This window comes from Doryrhamphus excisus, chromosome 9 (genome assembly GCF_030265055.1).
Source record: "Doryrhamphus excisus isolate RoL2022-K1 chromosome 9, RoL_Dexc_1.0, whole genome shotgun sequence".
In the NCBI taxonomy this organism is placed as follows: Eukaryota; Metazoa; Chordata; class Actinopteri; order Syngnathiformes; family Syngnathidae; genus Doryrhamphus; species Doryrhamphus excisus.
Window position 1 is genome coordinate 18,322,633 of NC_080474.1, and position 17,932 is coordinate 18,340,564.

A 17,932-nucleotide genomic window follows, 5' to 3' on the forward strand; every position below is an offset into this window, starting at 1 on the left:
ACATACAGCCTGCAGACAGATGGATCCTGGGGACCGCTTGGAACGCAATGCCTGCTGGCTATTCCTTGCTTAAAAAAAAATGTCACGTAAAGCACAGCGTGCTTTTATCTAAAACTTCATATTATTCACAATGATCTAAAAAAATAATGAACAGTTTTTTCACTTAAAAGCCTAATACCGTGGTGTGAAAAAATGTTCGCCTTGTTCTCATTTCTTTACTTTTGTATGTTTATCACACAAATTTAAATACATTTCTTAAATACATTTCTTTAAATACAATTCTTACTTTGAAAAGATAGAAACATATAAACTGTCAGCTCTGCTTTATACAATATACAATTTTAACTGTGCAATATACATTTAACTGTGCACTGTGCAGTACAAAAAGACTAGTCTAAAGACTAAAAGACTAGTTTTGGATTATTGTCCTGCTGCAGAACCCAAACTGGTTTCAGCTTGAGGTCACTAACAGAATTCATAGTTCCAGGTCATGAATCAGCAAAACAGCCCCAGACCATCACACTACCACCACCATATTTTATTGCTGGTATCGTATTCTTTTTCGGAAATGTGGCAGTACACATACACACCTTCTAAAAAGTTCAACTTTTATTTTGTCAGATCACTAAGTATTTTACCAAATGTCTTGGTGAGCCTTAATGTTCAGCGGTGAGTTTGGTCTTTGGTCTTTGGTCTGAAGCCTGCATCTCATTGGATATTGCTGTGGGGTCTTTTGTGACATCTTCAATGAGTCATTGCTGCGCTCTTGGGGTAATTTTGGTTGGACGCCCACTGTTCAATGTTTTTGCTATTTGTGGATAATTGCTCTCACTGTAGTATGCTGGAGTCCCAAAGCTTTAGAAATGGCTTAATAACTTTTTCCAGACTAACATATCTCAATTAATCTGAATTAACTTTTGTTTTAAAAAGGGCCATCACCTGCACGGCGGTCGAGTGGTTAGCATGCAGACCTCACAGCTAGGAGACCTGGGTTCAATTCTCCCCGTGCATGTGTGGGTTTTCTCCGGTTTCCTCCCACATTCCAAAAACATGCTAGGTTAATTGGCCACTCCAAATTGTCCATAGGTATGAATGTGAGTGTGAATGGTTGTTTGTCTATATGTGCCCTGTGATTGGCTGGCAACCAATCCAGGGCGTACCCCGCCTCTCGCCCAAAGACAGCTGGGATAGGCTCCAGCACCCCCAAGGCCATCACTTTTTCTCAACACTGTATATGTATGTGTGCAGATATTGCATATTCTTTCAGAACAAATACATGTTTTTAAAGTATTAAAAAATAAAATTTGCTCTTTTAACTTCCTTTAAATATGTCAACATTTACTTTAGCAAATAAGACGAAATATTTGTGATAGAGGAAACATTAGTGAAAAAAAAATGTATAGTAAAAATACAAGGAACTATTAGAGGCCGCTCGAAAAGGAGGGCAAAATATGGGTCGTTTTAAGGTGAAAACTGGAAGGTTGACAGGTACACCCCATGGGAGAGCACCAGTGATGGCAAAGAGGAAAAGGGTGATGATGACCTTAGCACAAAAAAAATGGAACTTTCTCTGTAAGTTGACACAAGTAAGTGTAGTATGCACAGTACGTGTAGCGTACTTTTTTCCACCTCATCCAACATCGTCAGAGGGTGACTCGTATTTTTAAGTCATATGTCATGTTATTATATACTAGTATGCTTCAACTTTTATGACAGTTAATAAATAAAAACTGAATATTTAACACATTTGCAAGTTGATGACCAACCCATAACAGATTGAGGTCAGTTTTGGAGGTCCTTTTGTAGGCCGGTTAATTTTTATATCGGTCAAATAAAGTAGGGGTGTCCACTCTTGTTCCATCGAGGGCCATGTATTGAAAAATGAAAGAAATATTTATATATTCTTGTTAACCTTAGTAAATATTCTGTTTGTAATATTACAATTTTATTTCCATAATATTTTGACTTTTTCCAAAAAATACCACTTTATTTAGTTTTGTTTGGTTCTCATAATAACACAGCTTTTTTTTTTTTTTTACATATTTTTTCTTTAATATTTTAATTCTATTCTGCTAAAGTGACATTTTTACCCTATAAATTTATGAGTTTGTCCATGTAAAATTGCGGCTTTTTGTATGCTTTTTGCATACAACTTTTCCCTTAATATTATGACTTTATTGTCTTAAAATTTCTAATGTTTTTTTTTTATTTTCCAACTATTTCAACGTACTTGTTAAAAATGTTCTTCTCTTAATTATGACTTCATTGACATAATATTTTGACTTACTTATCACTTCTAACTGAAAGAAATATTTTTGATATTGTTGTTAAATAACCTTAGTAATTGTTCTTTTTGTAATATTACAATTTTATTTCCATAATATTTTGACTTTATCCAAAAAATCCAACTTTATTTTGTTTTGTTTTTCTCATAATACTACAGCTTTTTTTTTAAAAAAAAACACATTTTTTCTTTAATATTTTAATTCTATGCTGCTAAAGTGACATTTTTTCCCTATAAAATGCCCTTAATTAATGCCCTTATAAAATCCCTTAATATTATGACTTTATTCTCTTAAAATTTCCAATGTTTTTTTTTCAAACTATTTCAACGTTCTTGTTAAAAAATGTCTTCTCTTAATTATGACTTCATTGGCATAATATTTTGATTTAATTATCACTTCTAACTAAATTTTTTTTCTTTAATAAATCAAACTTTATCCTACTAAAAACATTTTTATTCATAATAATATTACATGTTACTCACGTAAAATGAAGGCTTTTTTTCTTAATATTTTTTTTTACCGTATTCTTATTAAATTGCTGCAGATTTGACTGTTTTTGCAGTTGCTTTTTTGTTTTACTTTTCTTGTTCAATTAAATTTCATTGTTAGCATGCGTCGCAGGCCAATAAAAAAAAAAAGAAAGTTTCTAAGGAGCTTCTTTGCCGTCATAATCCAAACAGAAGAGACCTCCTTGCCTTGAACTCTGCTCTGACTGACCACAGCAGCTCACATGTGGCTTTTGCGTGAGTGAAGCTGATGCTATGTGATGGTGACAGGTGGCAAGATGACTTAAGACACTGCCACCAGCCCAGCGTAGAAGAAATCAGACGATACCCCCGCCCTCCCCTTTTTTTTTTCCACCCTTCTCTGTAATGAGCCACACCCGTACACTGCTTTAAATACCAGAGAGAAGCTTTAAATGTCAGGTGCAATTAAAGCTTATGATTCAAGGCTGCACCAATCAAATCAAGGCCCCGAAGTTCACCCAAGTCTGCCGGAGCAGAGTGGAGTTGGTGCAGAGATGCGATGGAGCGCTGTTCCTTTAGCGTGAACTTGAATGGCTGTGGCAGCCCAAAGGTGATTGTAAAGTTTACTGCCATTTGCCTGAACTTCTCCGTCTTGCCAACTCCGAGCCTTTATCAAGGGAAAGGTTTACAGCTTGGTCTGCTATATGAGCTGAAAAATGACAGCAGACAGGAAATGATGGGTCCAAGGTTAGGGGAAATAGAAGTTGTATTTTGGGCTAGATTCGGGTAGATAATACTGTCAGGAGGAAAAAAAACACCATCAATTGGGCAGTTAATTCATGTTTTTTTTTGTTTTTAGGGTTGGGCATGTTTAGAAATGTTGTCCAAAATCAATATCTTTTTATTTTTAATACATTTTGTGACATGCAAAGTGTACAGAATTGTAATTTAAATACTTTGATCATTTAAATAACATGATAATTGCATAATAAAGTCACTAAAATTAACTTTATTATGCAACAAATTGTCAGATTTAACACAGCAAAACCAGCAGCAGTACTAAACACAGGAAATGTGTACCAATAAAGTACTAATAATCCACACAATTCTAGCAGAAATCGATAACAGCTGCATCATTTCTGGTGATGTACTGCGTGGTAATGTTGATGAATCCTGGTGTCCGGGTAGATAATACTGTCAGGTTGTATTCATGAGGAAAAAACACCATCAATTGGGCAGTTAATTCATGTTTTTTTTGTTTTTAGGGTTGGGTATGTTTAGAAATGTTGTCCAAAATCAATATCTTTTTATTTTTAATACATTTTGTGACATGCAAAGTGTACAGAATTGTAATTTAAATACTTTGATCATTTAAATAACATGATAATTGCATAATAAAGTCACTAAAATTAACTTTATTATGCAACAAATTGTCAGATTTAACACAGCAAAACCAGCAGCAATACTAAACACAGGGAATGTGTATCAATGAAGTACTAATATTCCACACAATTCTAGCAGAAATCGATAACAGCTGCATCATTTCTGGTGATGTACTGCATGGTAATGTTGATGAATCCTGGTGTCCGGGTAGATAATACTGTCAGGTTCTATTCATGAGGAAAAAACACCATCAATTGGGCAGTTAATTCATGTTTTTTTTTGTTTTTAGGGTTGGGTATGTTTAGAAATGTTGTCCAAAATCAATGTCTTTTTATTTTTAATACATTTTGTGACATGCAAAGTGAACAGAATTGTAATTTAAATACTTTGATCATTTAAATAACATGATAATTGCATAATAAATTCACTAAAATTAACTTTATTCCACAACAAATTGTCAGAATTAACACAGCAAAACCAGCAGCAATAGTAAACACAGGGGATGTGTATCAATAAAATGCTAATATTTGATGTACTGATGATGGTGATGTACTGTGTTGTAATTTTGATGAATCCTGGTGTTCATGAATGCACCTCGCCGCTCACCATCAGTGAATACCGAAGAAGTGTTCTGTTGTGTGTTGTTTCGGGTATCGATGGAGAAATGTGTGCAAGATTACCGTGTTGAAACTGAGTGCTGCCGTTGGCGTGTTAAGGTCAGCAATAAATCTTATTTGTTTTCAGGCTTTTAGAAAGTCAGAATATGCACATTTTAAGAAGTACAGTATATTAAAATATACTATTTTAGTACATATCGCTGAAGTAAGCTAATTAGTTCAACAAAAATAAGTATTCTTAACCTTAACCTAATTTCATTATTTGCCGTGTCCATTAAGTGGCCACAGTGTAAGTGTCTTAGTCTAATTGAGTCTATGATTGATTTTGATGTACGGTACTATAGATATTAAGTACATAGCCTACATTTGACTGTCAAGCTTATATTTCTTGCTATCCCACTAATTGGTCTCCTTTGCTGCTCACCTCCAGGACCTTGTGATGTTCACATAGATGGAAAAAAATAAGACTCCAAACGAAAACACAAGCCAGGAATAATGAGATTCTTCAAATGCGGTGAAAAGCACCAGAAAGTGGGTGACATTTCCGTTTGAAACCAGGTGAGTTCTTACCCACAATTCACAGGTAAGGTGTCTAAAGTGCAGCCCTGGGGCCATTTGTGGCTCTCAGGTGTTTTTTCATTGGTGTGTTGCATTAGAAGATTATGAAAAAGGATTTTGGACCACACTGAAAAAAAGCATGACTGTGAATATTCTTATTCAGTCGATCGCAGTTGGACCATTCAGGTTGTCTTAGAAAGCGTTTTGCCTCGGAGAACTCTAGTCTACAGAAGGATGCATAAGCAGACGGATCATTCAATGCCCTGTGAACACTGAAAAGAAAACAAGAGAAAACCGACCTGCCAATATGTAGGCATTTTTTGTACATTTTCTACCCTTAAATATGCATTTTATTGCCCTTTTGTCGCCCTTATCAGCAAAATACAATGTTTTTGTTTTTGTTCTCATTTTACATATCTTACTTATTGTGTAGAAATATGGGCTAATAACTATAAAAGCAATCTTCACTCACTAAATGTACTGCAAGAAAGGTCAGTAAGGATAATTCATAATGCCGCCTACAGAGAACATACTAACTCCTTATTTCTAAAATCACAAATACTTCAACTTGTGGATATAGTTCATCTTCAAACAGCTAAAATAATGCATAAGGCTAAAAATAACCAATTAGCTAAACATGTCATCCAATACTTCTCTACAAGAGAGGAGAAATATGATCTCAGGGAAGAAGTACATTTGACCAAGAGTCTTGAACCAGTCATGATGTGCTATACATATCACTATATTGACACTTACTATGGTACCCATTATGTCATTGGATGCTCATATCACCTTGTACTTCGGTACGTGACAAAAATAACATTAAAAAAAACTTAAACTATATTAGGAAAGCAGGAAGTGAACAAATGTAACAGTTACTGATTGTAAAAGTACCAGATGGAGGGGTAGGATTTAATAAGCTTTGCTTCTTCCTACTCCTTTTGGACATGTGGAACTGTGAACTGATTATGGGATGCACTCAATTGTAATCTGATGCATGTTCAAATGAAATAAAACCATTACCATTACATGAGCTGAACTCATAGATAGTTTAAAAAAACTACATTTTTTATGTACACAAAACACCTTAATACATAATTCATTCATTTTCTACTGTTTATCCTCACGAGGGTTGCGGGGGTGCTGGAGCCTATTCCAGCCAATCACATTGCACATATAGACAAACAACCATTCACACTCACATTCATACCTATGGACAATTTGGAGTCGCTAATTATCCTAGCATGTTTTTGGAATGTGGGAGGAAAACGGAGTACTCGGAGAAAACCCACGCATGCACGGGGAGAACATGCAGGGTGGAATTGAACTTCGGTTTATGGACAATTTAGAGTCTGCAACTGACGCAGTACCCAGAGAAAACCCAAACAAGTTATTTTACTTGTACTATTAAAAAAGACCCTTTTACTAGCCCAGTATTTTTTTTTAAACTATGTTACATTTGTTAATATGTGATAATTTCCCAACTTAAATGCCCCAATTGGGAATATTTGACTAAGTTCTTTGAAAGAAAACAAGCCAAAATCTTAGTCAGTCAGTCATGGATGGCAAACATGTCAGTGCTCCCCCCCCCCCTGAGTGAAAAATGAACACATGCGGCTAAATAAAGCAATATGACCACGGGGACCAGGAATTCTGCGGATAAGTGTCAGCCGCGGAGAAAAAATGAAGCATTTACCTGTTTGTAATCAAATTTCTCCATGCCGTTGTGTAGATATCGGACTCCTCTGCGAATGAGCCGGGTGCTGTGGGGCTGATGAAAAATGGTGCGGCTCGCTCACGGCCAGTTTGGAGATCTGACTGTTGAGAGTCAAGCCAAGTACATCAACATTTGGATACTTATTCTCCCAAATCTTTGCATGCTATTCAAATATGCACTCTAATATTCATGATGAGCGGAATATTGAGGCGGCCATACATATTCCATTGGTTAAAACTCACAATCATTTTCTGCAGTGTGACAGCCGAAGAATAACAAGAAGGAAGTGCACCCTCAGGAAAACACAGTTACTTTGTTACATTGCTTTCACTCTGCACATTTCTATGCATATTTGAGAGGAATCTTATGACTTTCATTGCACTGAGCTCCTCACTTTGCCTGTTCGAAGCTTCTTTGCTCTCCCTTGTGGTCTGTAAGTCACATTTTTGAAAAGAGGAGCGGACAAATAACTGAGGATTAGGAGAAAAGGGTTTCAAAAAGGCATCCGTTCAGTATTGGGCAAACCCTAGCAAATAGACAGCCAGGAAGCCTTCAACTAGCAGCATCGATAATTGATTACATTAGCGTGTAACGGTTGCCACAAGAGGATGCTCTCACTCGCTGCTTTGCTGCTTCTCCAAATTTCTTGGTAGTAAAAATGCTTCGCAGATCAGGACAGGTTGGAAGAAACTCAACAAAATGGATTACGGCAACAACACTGCCTTGAAGCTTCCAATAGGTTTCTTAGAAGTTGTTTAATTGTTGTATTGTGTTGTATAGCCTTCCCACAGAAGTTGGCACAGGTGTCAGTGCGATGAATTAAGGGCATTTTCCACAAAAAGTAAATGTATTTGGAGGTTTTTGCACTTTTTCCTCACAGATTCAATTTTATTTATATTATAGTTGATATCCTCACAGCTAGGAGACCCGAGTTCAATTCCACCCTCGGTCATCTCTGTGTGGAGTTTGCATGTTCTCCCCGTTCATGTGTGGGTTTTCTCCGGGGCTTCCTCCCACATTCCAAAAACATGCTAGGTTTTTAATTTAAAAAAAAAAAATAATTTTAATTTTAATTTTAATTTAATTTAATTTAATTTAATTTAATTTAATTTAATTTAATTTAATTTAATTTAATTTAATTTAATTTAATTTAATTTAATTTTAATTTTAATTTTAATTTTAATTTTAATTTTAATTTTAATTTTAATTTTAATTTTAATTTTAATTTTAATTTTAATTCACTGTGTTGTGTTAGTTTGGCTTTGGTCATTTCCACCTCCACTGCTCTACTTATTTTAGATGTTCTTATTGTGTTATTGTGACACTTCCTTTATTGTAACTGTTGCACTTTGAGATCATTCATTTGATGTAAAGTTATAAATTAAATTTATTATTATTATTAGTTTAATTGGCAACGCCAAATTGTCCATTGGTATGAATGTGAGTGTGAATGGTTGTTTGTCTATATGTGATTGTGATTGGCTGGCAACCAGTCCAGGGTGTATCCCGCCTCTCGCTTGAGGACAGCTAGGGTAGGCACTCCAGCACCCCCCACAACCCTCGTGAGCACAAGCGGTAGAAAATGAATGAATGAATGAATGAATGAATGAATGAATGAATGAATGAATATAGTTGATATTTCCATAGTATGCAAACAGTTGGATGGACCAGGTCCGCCTCCTTGATGCAGCAGCTGATAGCATCCATGCAAGACCAAAGCTGTCATCCATTTCATTGTCATATGACTTCAGGGGACGGTACACATTAATAAATGTGTTTCATTATTATGCATATGTATCCATATGGATATCATGATGGATTTCTAAAAGAAAACAAACAGCATTTTCTAGTACATACTTGTCAACCCTCGCATTTTCACTGTGAAACTACCATATTTGGCTCTCTCATTTCCATACTTTTCTCGGTTTATGATACTTCTGCCGGAGAAGCACAGCTTCTGGTCTGCTTGGCAACGTCGTATCTCGCCACTTTGGGCTTCACTTTATCGTGAATCTGTGATTGAATAGAGTGTAGTCCCAAAGTCAGCTTGTATAGGCTCCAGCATAAATACCCGCAACAAAAATGGACAAAGAGATAGTTACACTCGTCTGCATTCTGTGTGTATATTCTACCAGCCCTGCCTCCACCCGCTGAGACAAAGAGACTGTATAACTGACAACAGGACTCACTCCGTTCATGCTGTTGTTCTAGGGAACAAATGCGGCAAGGTGCTGAAAGCCCTCACATGGATGCATATTGCAATATATTGTGGCTGGCTAAATTATTGAGTTAATTTTCATTTAGTCTGTGATTAATTAATTTATTTATCGTCGCAGGCTTAGTGCCCACAATAAAAAAAAATTAATCTTGTGAGGACACCCCTAAAAATAATGCAAATAGAAATCATCAAATGGAAGCCATCATAAAACCTGTATTAACTTAACAAAAAGTTAAACAAAATTTTAATGTAAATCCAATTAAACTGACTCAGACACCAAAAATATTAACAAAAAAATACAATTTATGGAAAATAATGAAGGTGTTACATCCATAAATGAACATTTAACATCAGTTTTAATATTATTGAAGCCTCTTGTCGGAGTATCACACTGGAAAAGAATGCAAAATGCTGCTTAAATTCTGATTTAGTGGGCATTTGATGTGACCGGTTCCACTGTCATTTGTGTCCAACAATTGCATGATACCAGTTGTTTGCTAATGCACTCATGACTAACATAATTGCTGGCTTTTATATATTTTATTCATCAAAAAAAAAATAATGCTTTGTCTGATTTTTTTTTTTTTTGTTAACAATTGATTGTGACAGCGGGGACACCTGCAGCTTCAGAATACATTTCCTCTTTTAAGAAAAGAACATGGCCATGAGGAAATACTGTGCGACCACATGAATATGCAAGGCCTTGATAGCGGCAGTGTCATTACTAATGTTGCTGCCAATTACAGAGCATGTCATGACACCGTGATTCATGAATATTCACCACAGACTCATACAGACAGAGGCCTCTCTTCCCATTTGACTGTCTCATTGTAGATGGTGAACAGGTACCTCCATCATGGCATGCAGCCGCCTTCCAGCTGCAAGACAAGCTGTTCCATGAGGCATTGCTAGTTAACAGTGTGTTATATAAAGGTGTATAAAAGTGATGAAGTGCTCCCCGGCTCTAAAGAGCAGGCATTAAAGCATATTAAGTAGACATTTAAGCTTGTAAAGTGGGATTCTAGAAATGGGAAAGAGGAGACTGAGCAAAGAGATGCCTTCGGGGTCGGGATGTTCAATTCTCGCAAAAGTTTCTGATCTGCTTCTGCACTTGAACACTTGCATGAGATACACTTGAGACTGCACTCATTGACTTTCTCAAGTATTTGTGAAGAAAGGATTGTACACAGATGATTCGTTCAGTTGCCTAGAAAGAGTCAGAGTTGTAACATACAAATAACAGCAAACACAAATAACAATCTGTCTCTTCCTGTTTTGAGTACAGTGGATGTAACACATGGACTCGCATTAGCTATGTTTTTTGTCAGCTAATAATAGCAATGTGGCCAAGCTTAGCTACACATGTTAGCTATTATTAAATGCATGGGTGTCCAAAGTGCAGCCCGGGGGCTTTTTGCAGCCCTTTGCTGTTTTATATTGGCCCATGGCACATTCTCAAAATTCATTCATTTTCTACCGCTTATCCTCACGAGGGTCGCTGGGGTGCTGGAGCCTATCCCAGCACCAGCGGGGTACACCTTGGACTGGTCGCCAGCCAATCACAGGGCACATATAGACAAACAACCATTCACACTCGCAAAAAATTCAAAAAGCAAAAAGTTGACACGTTCGCAATTATATGAGAATACGTTAAAAGTATATAAGTATATAAGTCAAAAGTCATCTCAGGAGCTTAAAGTTGAAATATTTTTGGGAAAATTAGGTTGCGGAATAATTTATAGTATAGTTTATAGGTATAGTATATAGAGTATAATGTCAATATATTATGGGAATAATATCATAATTACAAGAACAAAATTTAAAAGAAGATGTTGAAATAGTAATATATTAAAAAAACAGAACAAATGCAGGATATATAAATGAAAAAAAAATGCACAATTCCACAACATTAGGTACACTTGCACCACCTGATGTGATCCCATAGGCTATATCACAAATCATACTTTTATAAAGACATTAAGTTCAATAATATGCTGAATATTAAAGTTCCATAAGCGCCATTTGAGGGAACAAATGGGTCATTTTTGCCATGATCACATCGTCTCATCAACCTTGCAGTTCTACTGCCTGAAACCAGCTGAATAATAACACACACACAATTAAAAACAAATCATGAAAATATTAAATTAGAGGACATAAATTCTCATTCACGTTTAAATGGCGGCTAATTAATTGTGCACATTAGCTTTAGTTGATTAAAAGTGAGAAAATAGCCAATTAAATGAGTAATTATTTGTATTATGTTTTTTATATGAGCAGTAATGAGAGATGATGTCATCATATCTTATGGCGTGTGTGTTTTACCTGGCAGCGCCCATAAAGCCCACCTGAAAAGCACATGGGCGTGACCACACTGTCATAAAGGAGGCCGGGTTCATTAAAAGGTTAATTGGAAGAAGCAGAAAAGCTGCTTGATGCAGCGGGTAGTGTGCAAGAGCGCCCTCTAGATGTGAGTGTAATACAGCGTGTCCTCGTGTGCACTCACTGCAAGAGTGTGTGCTCCACTCCTCTTTACAAGTGTGTTTTCTCAGCACAATAACAGGATGCTGACACAGTCCGAGAGTTGTACGACGCCTCTTCTGGCCTGCTGCCCAAACTAATACTCAGCTAAAGTGGACCAAGGTGTTGGTGTAAGATTACACCGAGATCAGCTGCGAAACAATACCGTTATTTTGGTGACTAGACGTCAGCTTGAGCCTTTTTTTCAAATATTGTTGCGTCATTCTCCATCCTGCTCCATGCTATCAGGTTTCCCTCTCATGGGGACTAAATGAGTTTCCCTGTGATAACTGCTAATTAGCCCCCCCCCTTCCTCACTTGAAGCTGAGCTCTAAATTTAGAACACAATTGAGAAATAAAGAAATATTGTCGGGCGATAATGTAAAATAACATTGACCCCCACCAACTGGCCTCCTGCTTTATGATAACACTTATGTCATAGGAGTACTGTTGCTACAAAGACTAACGTCAATATTTTTTAATGATAGTACCCCGATACAGCTACTGGGCAATAATTGTAGTAGAATACTATTTTTGTCAATTTCATATGATTTGATTTTTGACTACATTTTCTTAAAAAATGTAGCCCCGATTTTCATACATTATCTCAGTTATCGTACAAGCGTACTGTATTGAGTGACCAAAATAAGCTATTAGTCGTGCATTTTATTGTGTATAACTGCTGAATAACCTGCCATGGGGCCAAAAAAAGTTGTAATTTGTCAGGGTGAGAAGCACCATTGAATTCCTTGCTGTCTTTGCCAACAAGAGTCATCATTCATTCATTCATTTTCTACCGCTTATCCTCACGAGGGTCGCGGGGGGGGGGGGGGTGCTGGCGCCTATCCCAGCTGTCTTCTTGGTGGCCAGCCAATCACAGGGCACATATAAACAAACAACCATTCACACTCACATTCATACCTATGGACAATTTGGAGTCGCTAATTAACCTAGCATGTTTTTGGAATGTGGGAGGAAACCGGAGTACCCAGAGAAAACCCACGCATGCACGGGGAGAACATGAAAACTCAAACACGGTGGAATCGAACACGGTTCTCCTAAGTGTTTGGCCTGCACGCTAACCACTCCATCGCCGTGCAGCCAAGAGTCTTCAGTAAAGGTAAAAAATGATGTTAAATGTTCATTATTTGTAATTATTTCACATTATTTTCTGCATGTAAAATGGGTGTTTGGTGATATTTTCCCTACCAATGCCCCTTATATTTAAGAACTCCTAATTGACACTCAATGCTTTTTGCATTTGGACTTATTAATAAGGTCTTCTTCATTCAAAACTGGAGCTCCGTTTGCATTAAATCACTGCTTGCTTGAGTACTTTTCATTGATTTTAACAGCCTTTTCTTTCCAATTGAATTTGAGTAGCGGCACTTCCATTGACCTTGATGTACTGACTGTATTGCTCCATTTTTCATTATTAATACTTGGCTGCGGTGCATCACAGGATGTATTGATACAGGTATGATTATTTGCCCCATTCATGCATCGTAGGAAAATATAACAATGTCTTGTCTTGTCATTTTTAAGATATAATGTTGCATTCCAAAAGATGCATGTAGGCATGCTACATCATCTGTTGGCATGTGTGCAGAAAACTGCATTGCATGACTTAAAAAAAAAAACACACACACACATTAAATGTGCACCAAACTACACCTTCCAATATGGCTGCATGTCCCAGTCAGTGTTTAGTCCTAAGTCCTGTTCAAACTGAGTGTAGCTGCCTTTATCCCCCACTACATCTCTGCTTAATGTCCATGTAGGAAGCGGCATAGATCACATACCACAAGACAAACAGCTCACCATGCAAAGGCTGGCTAGGGGGAAAAAAAAAAACAAAAAACCCACCCCCTTTCTCCCACATCGCTCCCTGATTGGCCCTCTTTGGTGTTGACGCCGGTGACGTCACATGGAGAAACACGTGGGCCAGGGCATTCGGCGCTCACATAAACAAAGCCACATTGGCTCGGAGTGGCTAGTCGAGACAAGTGGTTGCTCTCTGTCTGTCTCTCACCAAGTCTTTGGCTTTTTTAGGATTTGGAGCTTCTTCTTTGTATTATTCTTGTTTTTTTTTACAAGCACATTTAATGGACACCCTTTCTGAATGCTTATTGCATGGATTGAACACCACACACTGGATGTGAAAGAGGTAAGGATGCAGTATTTTTTTAAACATTTTAATTTTGACAGAAAGTATTAATTAAATTAACATTTTTTGCAGAAATTGTTGTGTTTTATGATAATTATTGTGGTGTTTTCTAACAGGGGAAGATCCCTCCTACTTGAGTCCGAGCGGCCATCCAAAGTGTTCCTCTTTTCAAGTGCACAGCCACAAGATTTGAGGTAGAAAAAGTCATAATAATCAAGCAAAAATGTTTGAAACTGAAGCATTTTCCGTCTCTAAATGCTTGACTAAAACCCGTCCCTGTGTGTGCAGCCATGCCCTGCGTCCAGGCTCAGTATGGATCATCACCCCAAGGAGCCAGTCCTGCTTCCCAGAGCTACAGCTACCACACCGCGGGAGAATACAGCTGCGACTTCCTCACGCCAGAGTTTGTGAAGTTTAGCATGGACTTGACCAACACCGAGATCACAGCCACCACTTCCCTGCCCAGCTTCAGCACCTTCATGGACAACTATAGCGCGGGCTACGACGTCAAGCCGCCCTGTCTCTACCAGATGCCCCACGCCGGGGAGCAGTCATCCATCAAGGTGGAGGACGTGCAAATGCACACCTACCACCACCAGCAGAGCCACCTGCCTCCCCAATCCGAAGACATGATGCCCCACTCGGGGCCTATGTACTTCAAACCCTCCTCGCCTCACGCTCCGAACACGCCCAACTTCCAGGTGCAGCCCGGCTCCATGTGGGAGGACCCCGGCTCCTTGCATACCTTCCACCACAACTACGTGGCGGCTACGTCTCATATGATGGAGCAGCAGCGCAAGAACCCGGTGTCCAGGCTCTCGCTCTTCTCCTTCAAGCAATCCCCTCCCGGTACTCCGGTGTCCAGCTGTCAGATGAGATTCGACGGCCCGCTGCATGTCTCCATGAGCCATGATAGTGCAGCGGCGGCGGCTGCGGCGGCTGCTGCGCACCGCGGCCTGGACGCGCAGAGTTTCGCGGTGCCCAGCGCCCTCCGCAAACAGGCCGGTTTGGCCTTCCCGCACTCGCTGCAGCTGGGCCACGGACACCAGCTGGTGGACAGCCAAGTGCCGTCTCCGCCTTCCCGTGGCTCGCCGTCCAATGAGGGACTCTGCGCGGTATGCGGGGACAACGCGGCCTGCCAGCACTACGGGGTTCGAACCTGCGAGGGCTGCAAGGGATTTTTCAAGGTGCGAACAGACTTAAAGCGTAAAAAAAAAACCGCATGCGTGAAAAGTGTTAAAAATGCATGTCCCAGTCAACAACATAAAAAAGGCCTCGAATGACACCATTTTTATCCTTCTTCTCTGCAGCGCACCGTGCAGAAAAACGCCAAATATGTGTGCCTAGCCAATAAAAACTGTCCTGTTGACAAACGCAGAAGAAACCGTTGCCAGTTCTGCCGTTTTCAGAAGTGCCTTGTGGTTGGAATGGTGAGAGAAGGTAGGCCACTCTTTCACATGTTTTAAAATCTCCCTTTTTTAAATTTAGATCTCATTCTAACATATACGTGTTTATTTCAGTGGTGAGAACTGATAATCTAAAAGGTCGAAGAGGACGCCTGCCATCCAAACCTAAAAGCCCCCAGGAGCCCTCACCCCCGTCTCCCCCAGTGAGCCTCATAAGCGCTCTGGTTCGGGCCCATGTGGATTCCAACCCTTCCATGTCAGCGCTGGATTACTCCAGGGTGAGCCCAGCTTTTTATTTGTAGACATATAAAACACTTTCCTGCAACATACTGTGCACTTCTGATGGTAATTTACGTGCAATTCAAGAATTTAATAAAAAGCAAGACACTAGTTTAATAGTTTTTAAAAAAATGGCAAATGTCCACTTTGTAATTTCACGGCTTATATATTTTAAAGGACTTCATTAAGTGTGCGAATGATTAAATTCCAGTTCCAGGCCAACCCGGACTACCAAATGAGCGGAGACAACACTCAGCACATCCAGCAGTTCTACGACCTGCTGACGGGCTCCATGGAGATCATCCGGGGCTGGGCTGAGAAGATCCCGGGTTTCTGTGAGCTGCCCAAGCAGGACCAAGACCTCCTCTTTGAGTCTGCCTTCCTGGAACTCTTCGTCCTGAGGCTTGCCTACCGGTATAATGTCCATCCTTCATGCGTCATTGCTTTATTATTATTTTTTTTTAATTATTATTATTATAATTAACAGCAATTAGAAAACATCTTCCTGTCTCCTTTATCGCGTCATTAAGGCCTGGTTTTATTTGCAGGTCTAACCCGGTGGAAGGTAAATTAATTTTCTGTAACGGAGTGGTGCTGCACAGGCTGCAGTGCGTGCGTGGATTCGGCGAGTGGGTGGACGCCATCGTGGAGTTTTCTTCCAACTTGCAGGGCATGAATATAGACATCTCTGCCTTCTCTTGCATCGCTGCCCTCGCCATGGTCACAGGTATGGATCATAAAAATAATGCATAATATGACGTATGTTTGTATAATAATAATAATAATAATAATAATAATAATAATAATAATAATAATAATAATAATAATAATAATAATAATAATAATAATAATAATAATAATAATAATAACAATGCACCATAGGGTCACATGTATGGTTAAAAATAACAACGATGAGGTTTTGTCATGTCTAATTACGCACACCCATGCGTAATAATGATAATGGCGCACAATATAAAGCATGCACCGTCCACGCCTGCGTACTAACTGTTCCCTTCCCATGTCGTATTTTAGAGAGACACGGCCTGAGGGAGCCCAAGCGTGTGGAGGAGCTGCAGAACAAGATCATCAACTGCCTGAAAGACCAAGTGACGTTCACCAGCGGCGGCTTGAACCGACCCAACTACCTGTCCAAACTTTTGGGAAAGCTGCCCGAACTGCGCACTTTGTGCACTCAAGGTCTGCAGCGTATCTTTTACCTCAAACTAGAAGACATAGTGCCTCCTCCCGCCATCATTGACAAACTCTTCCTTGATACGCTACCTTTCTGAGTGGAGCCCACACACCCAACAAGAACTTCTTCCACATGATAAATATATATGTAACATTTTAAACTATTATTTATCAAGAAGGAGGAGAAAGGGGGGAAATGGGGGGGTGTTTAATTTACTTCATTGCCACCAGTGGATCATCCTGTCTTTAGCACCATGAGATGTAATATATATTCCATTTATATATATAAATATATATATAATGTAAATGCGACCATGTGCGTGGACACTGTATATTATTATAATAGATGACGCATCACTTTATAACACATGTACAAAGTTTCTTATTATAATGAAAATATTTAATTCTTTTTTTAAAAACCATGTGTTTCTGACAGCATCTCCAAAATGTTCCAGAAAAGGCAACGCATGTGTAACTATGATTATTATTATTATTATTATGATTTAATTTATTTGTTATATAGGCACATTCAGATGTGATGTCTATATCTCCTATATACCGGACACTATGTAGTCTGCTAGATTTGATACCAATATAGTTGGCACTCCTCTGAAGGCATCAAATATTATTATTACAATGATGATGATGATGATGAATATGTCTCCTGTGTATAGAGCACCAAGGAGGAGCCATTGTGTTTGTTCAACTGTCACATTCCTTGTTTGTATGTGTGCTGTAAGTATTGTTGCTGTTCAATATAAACATTTCTTCTATATAGATTTATTATTTCTATGGCCCGGACAACATAATAATAATAATACTTATTATTGTTGTTGTTGATGTTGTAAGCATGGCGACCTTTAAAAGAGCACGTTTTTGCTTGATCAAGGATTTAAAGACACAGACACAAGAACAGAGAAAAAAAAGTATGTATAAAAGGCCCAAATATTTGACTCGATCAGATGTGATGATTTGTTCATAAAATGCCCAGATTCCAAACGTTTAGACTACAAAAAGTGGGATTATTTAATGTTTACAAAATAAAACATTTTTAAAAGTAAATCCATTTCTAATTAGTTTCTATTCTATTTTCATTCGAATTATGTTTTATTTCCAATCGAAAG

General features: G+C 38.4%; 1 protein-coding gene across 1 annotated transcript; it reads left to right on the top strand.

Moving 5' to 3' along the window:
- The first annotated feature begins 5,216 nt into the window (after positions 1-5,216).
- On the top strand, positions 5,217-17,583 carry nr4a2a (nuclear receptor subfamily 4, group A, member 2a). The gene is made up of 9 exons (XM_058082077.1): positions 5,217-5,310; positions 13,818-13,932; positions 14,049-14,126; positions 14,221-15,119; positions 15,243-15,372; positions 15,453-15,616; positions 15,829-16,031; positions 16,166-16,344; positions 16,650-17,583. Exons 4-9 carry the CDS (start codon positions 14,223-14,225, stop codon positions 16,904-16,906), a joined length of 1,830 nt encoding a protein of 609 aa, XP_057938060.1. The 5' UTR covers positions 5,217-5,310; positions 13,818-13,932; positions 14,049-14,126; positions 14,221-14,222; the 3' UTR covers positions 16,907-17,583.
- Positions 17,584-17,932: the final 349 nt, after the last annotated feature.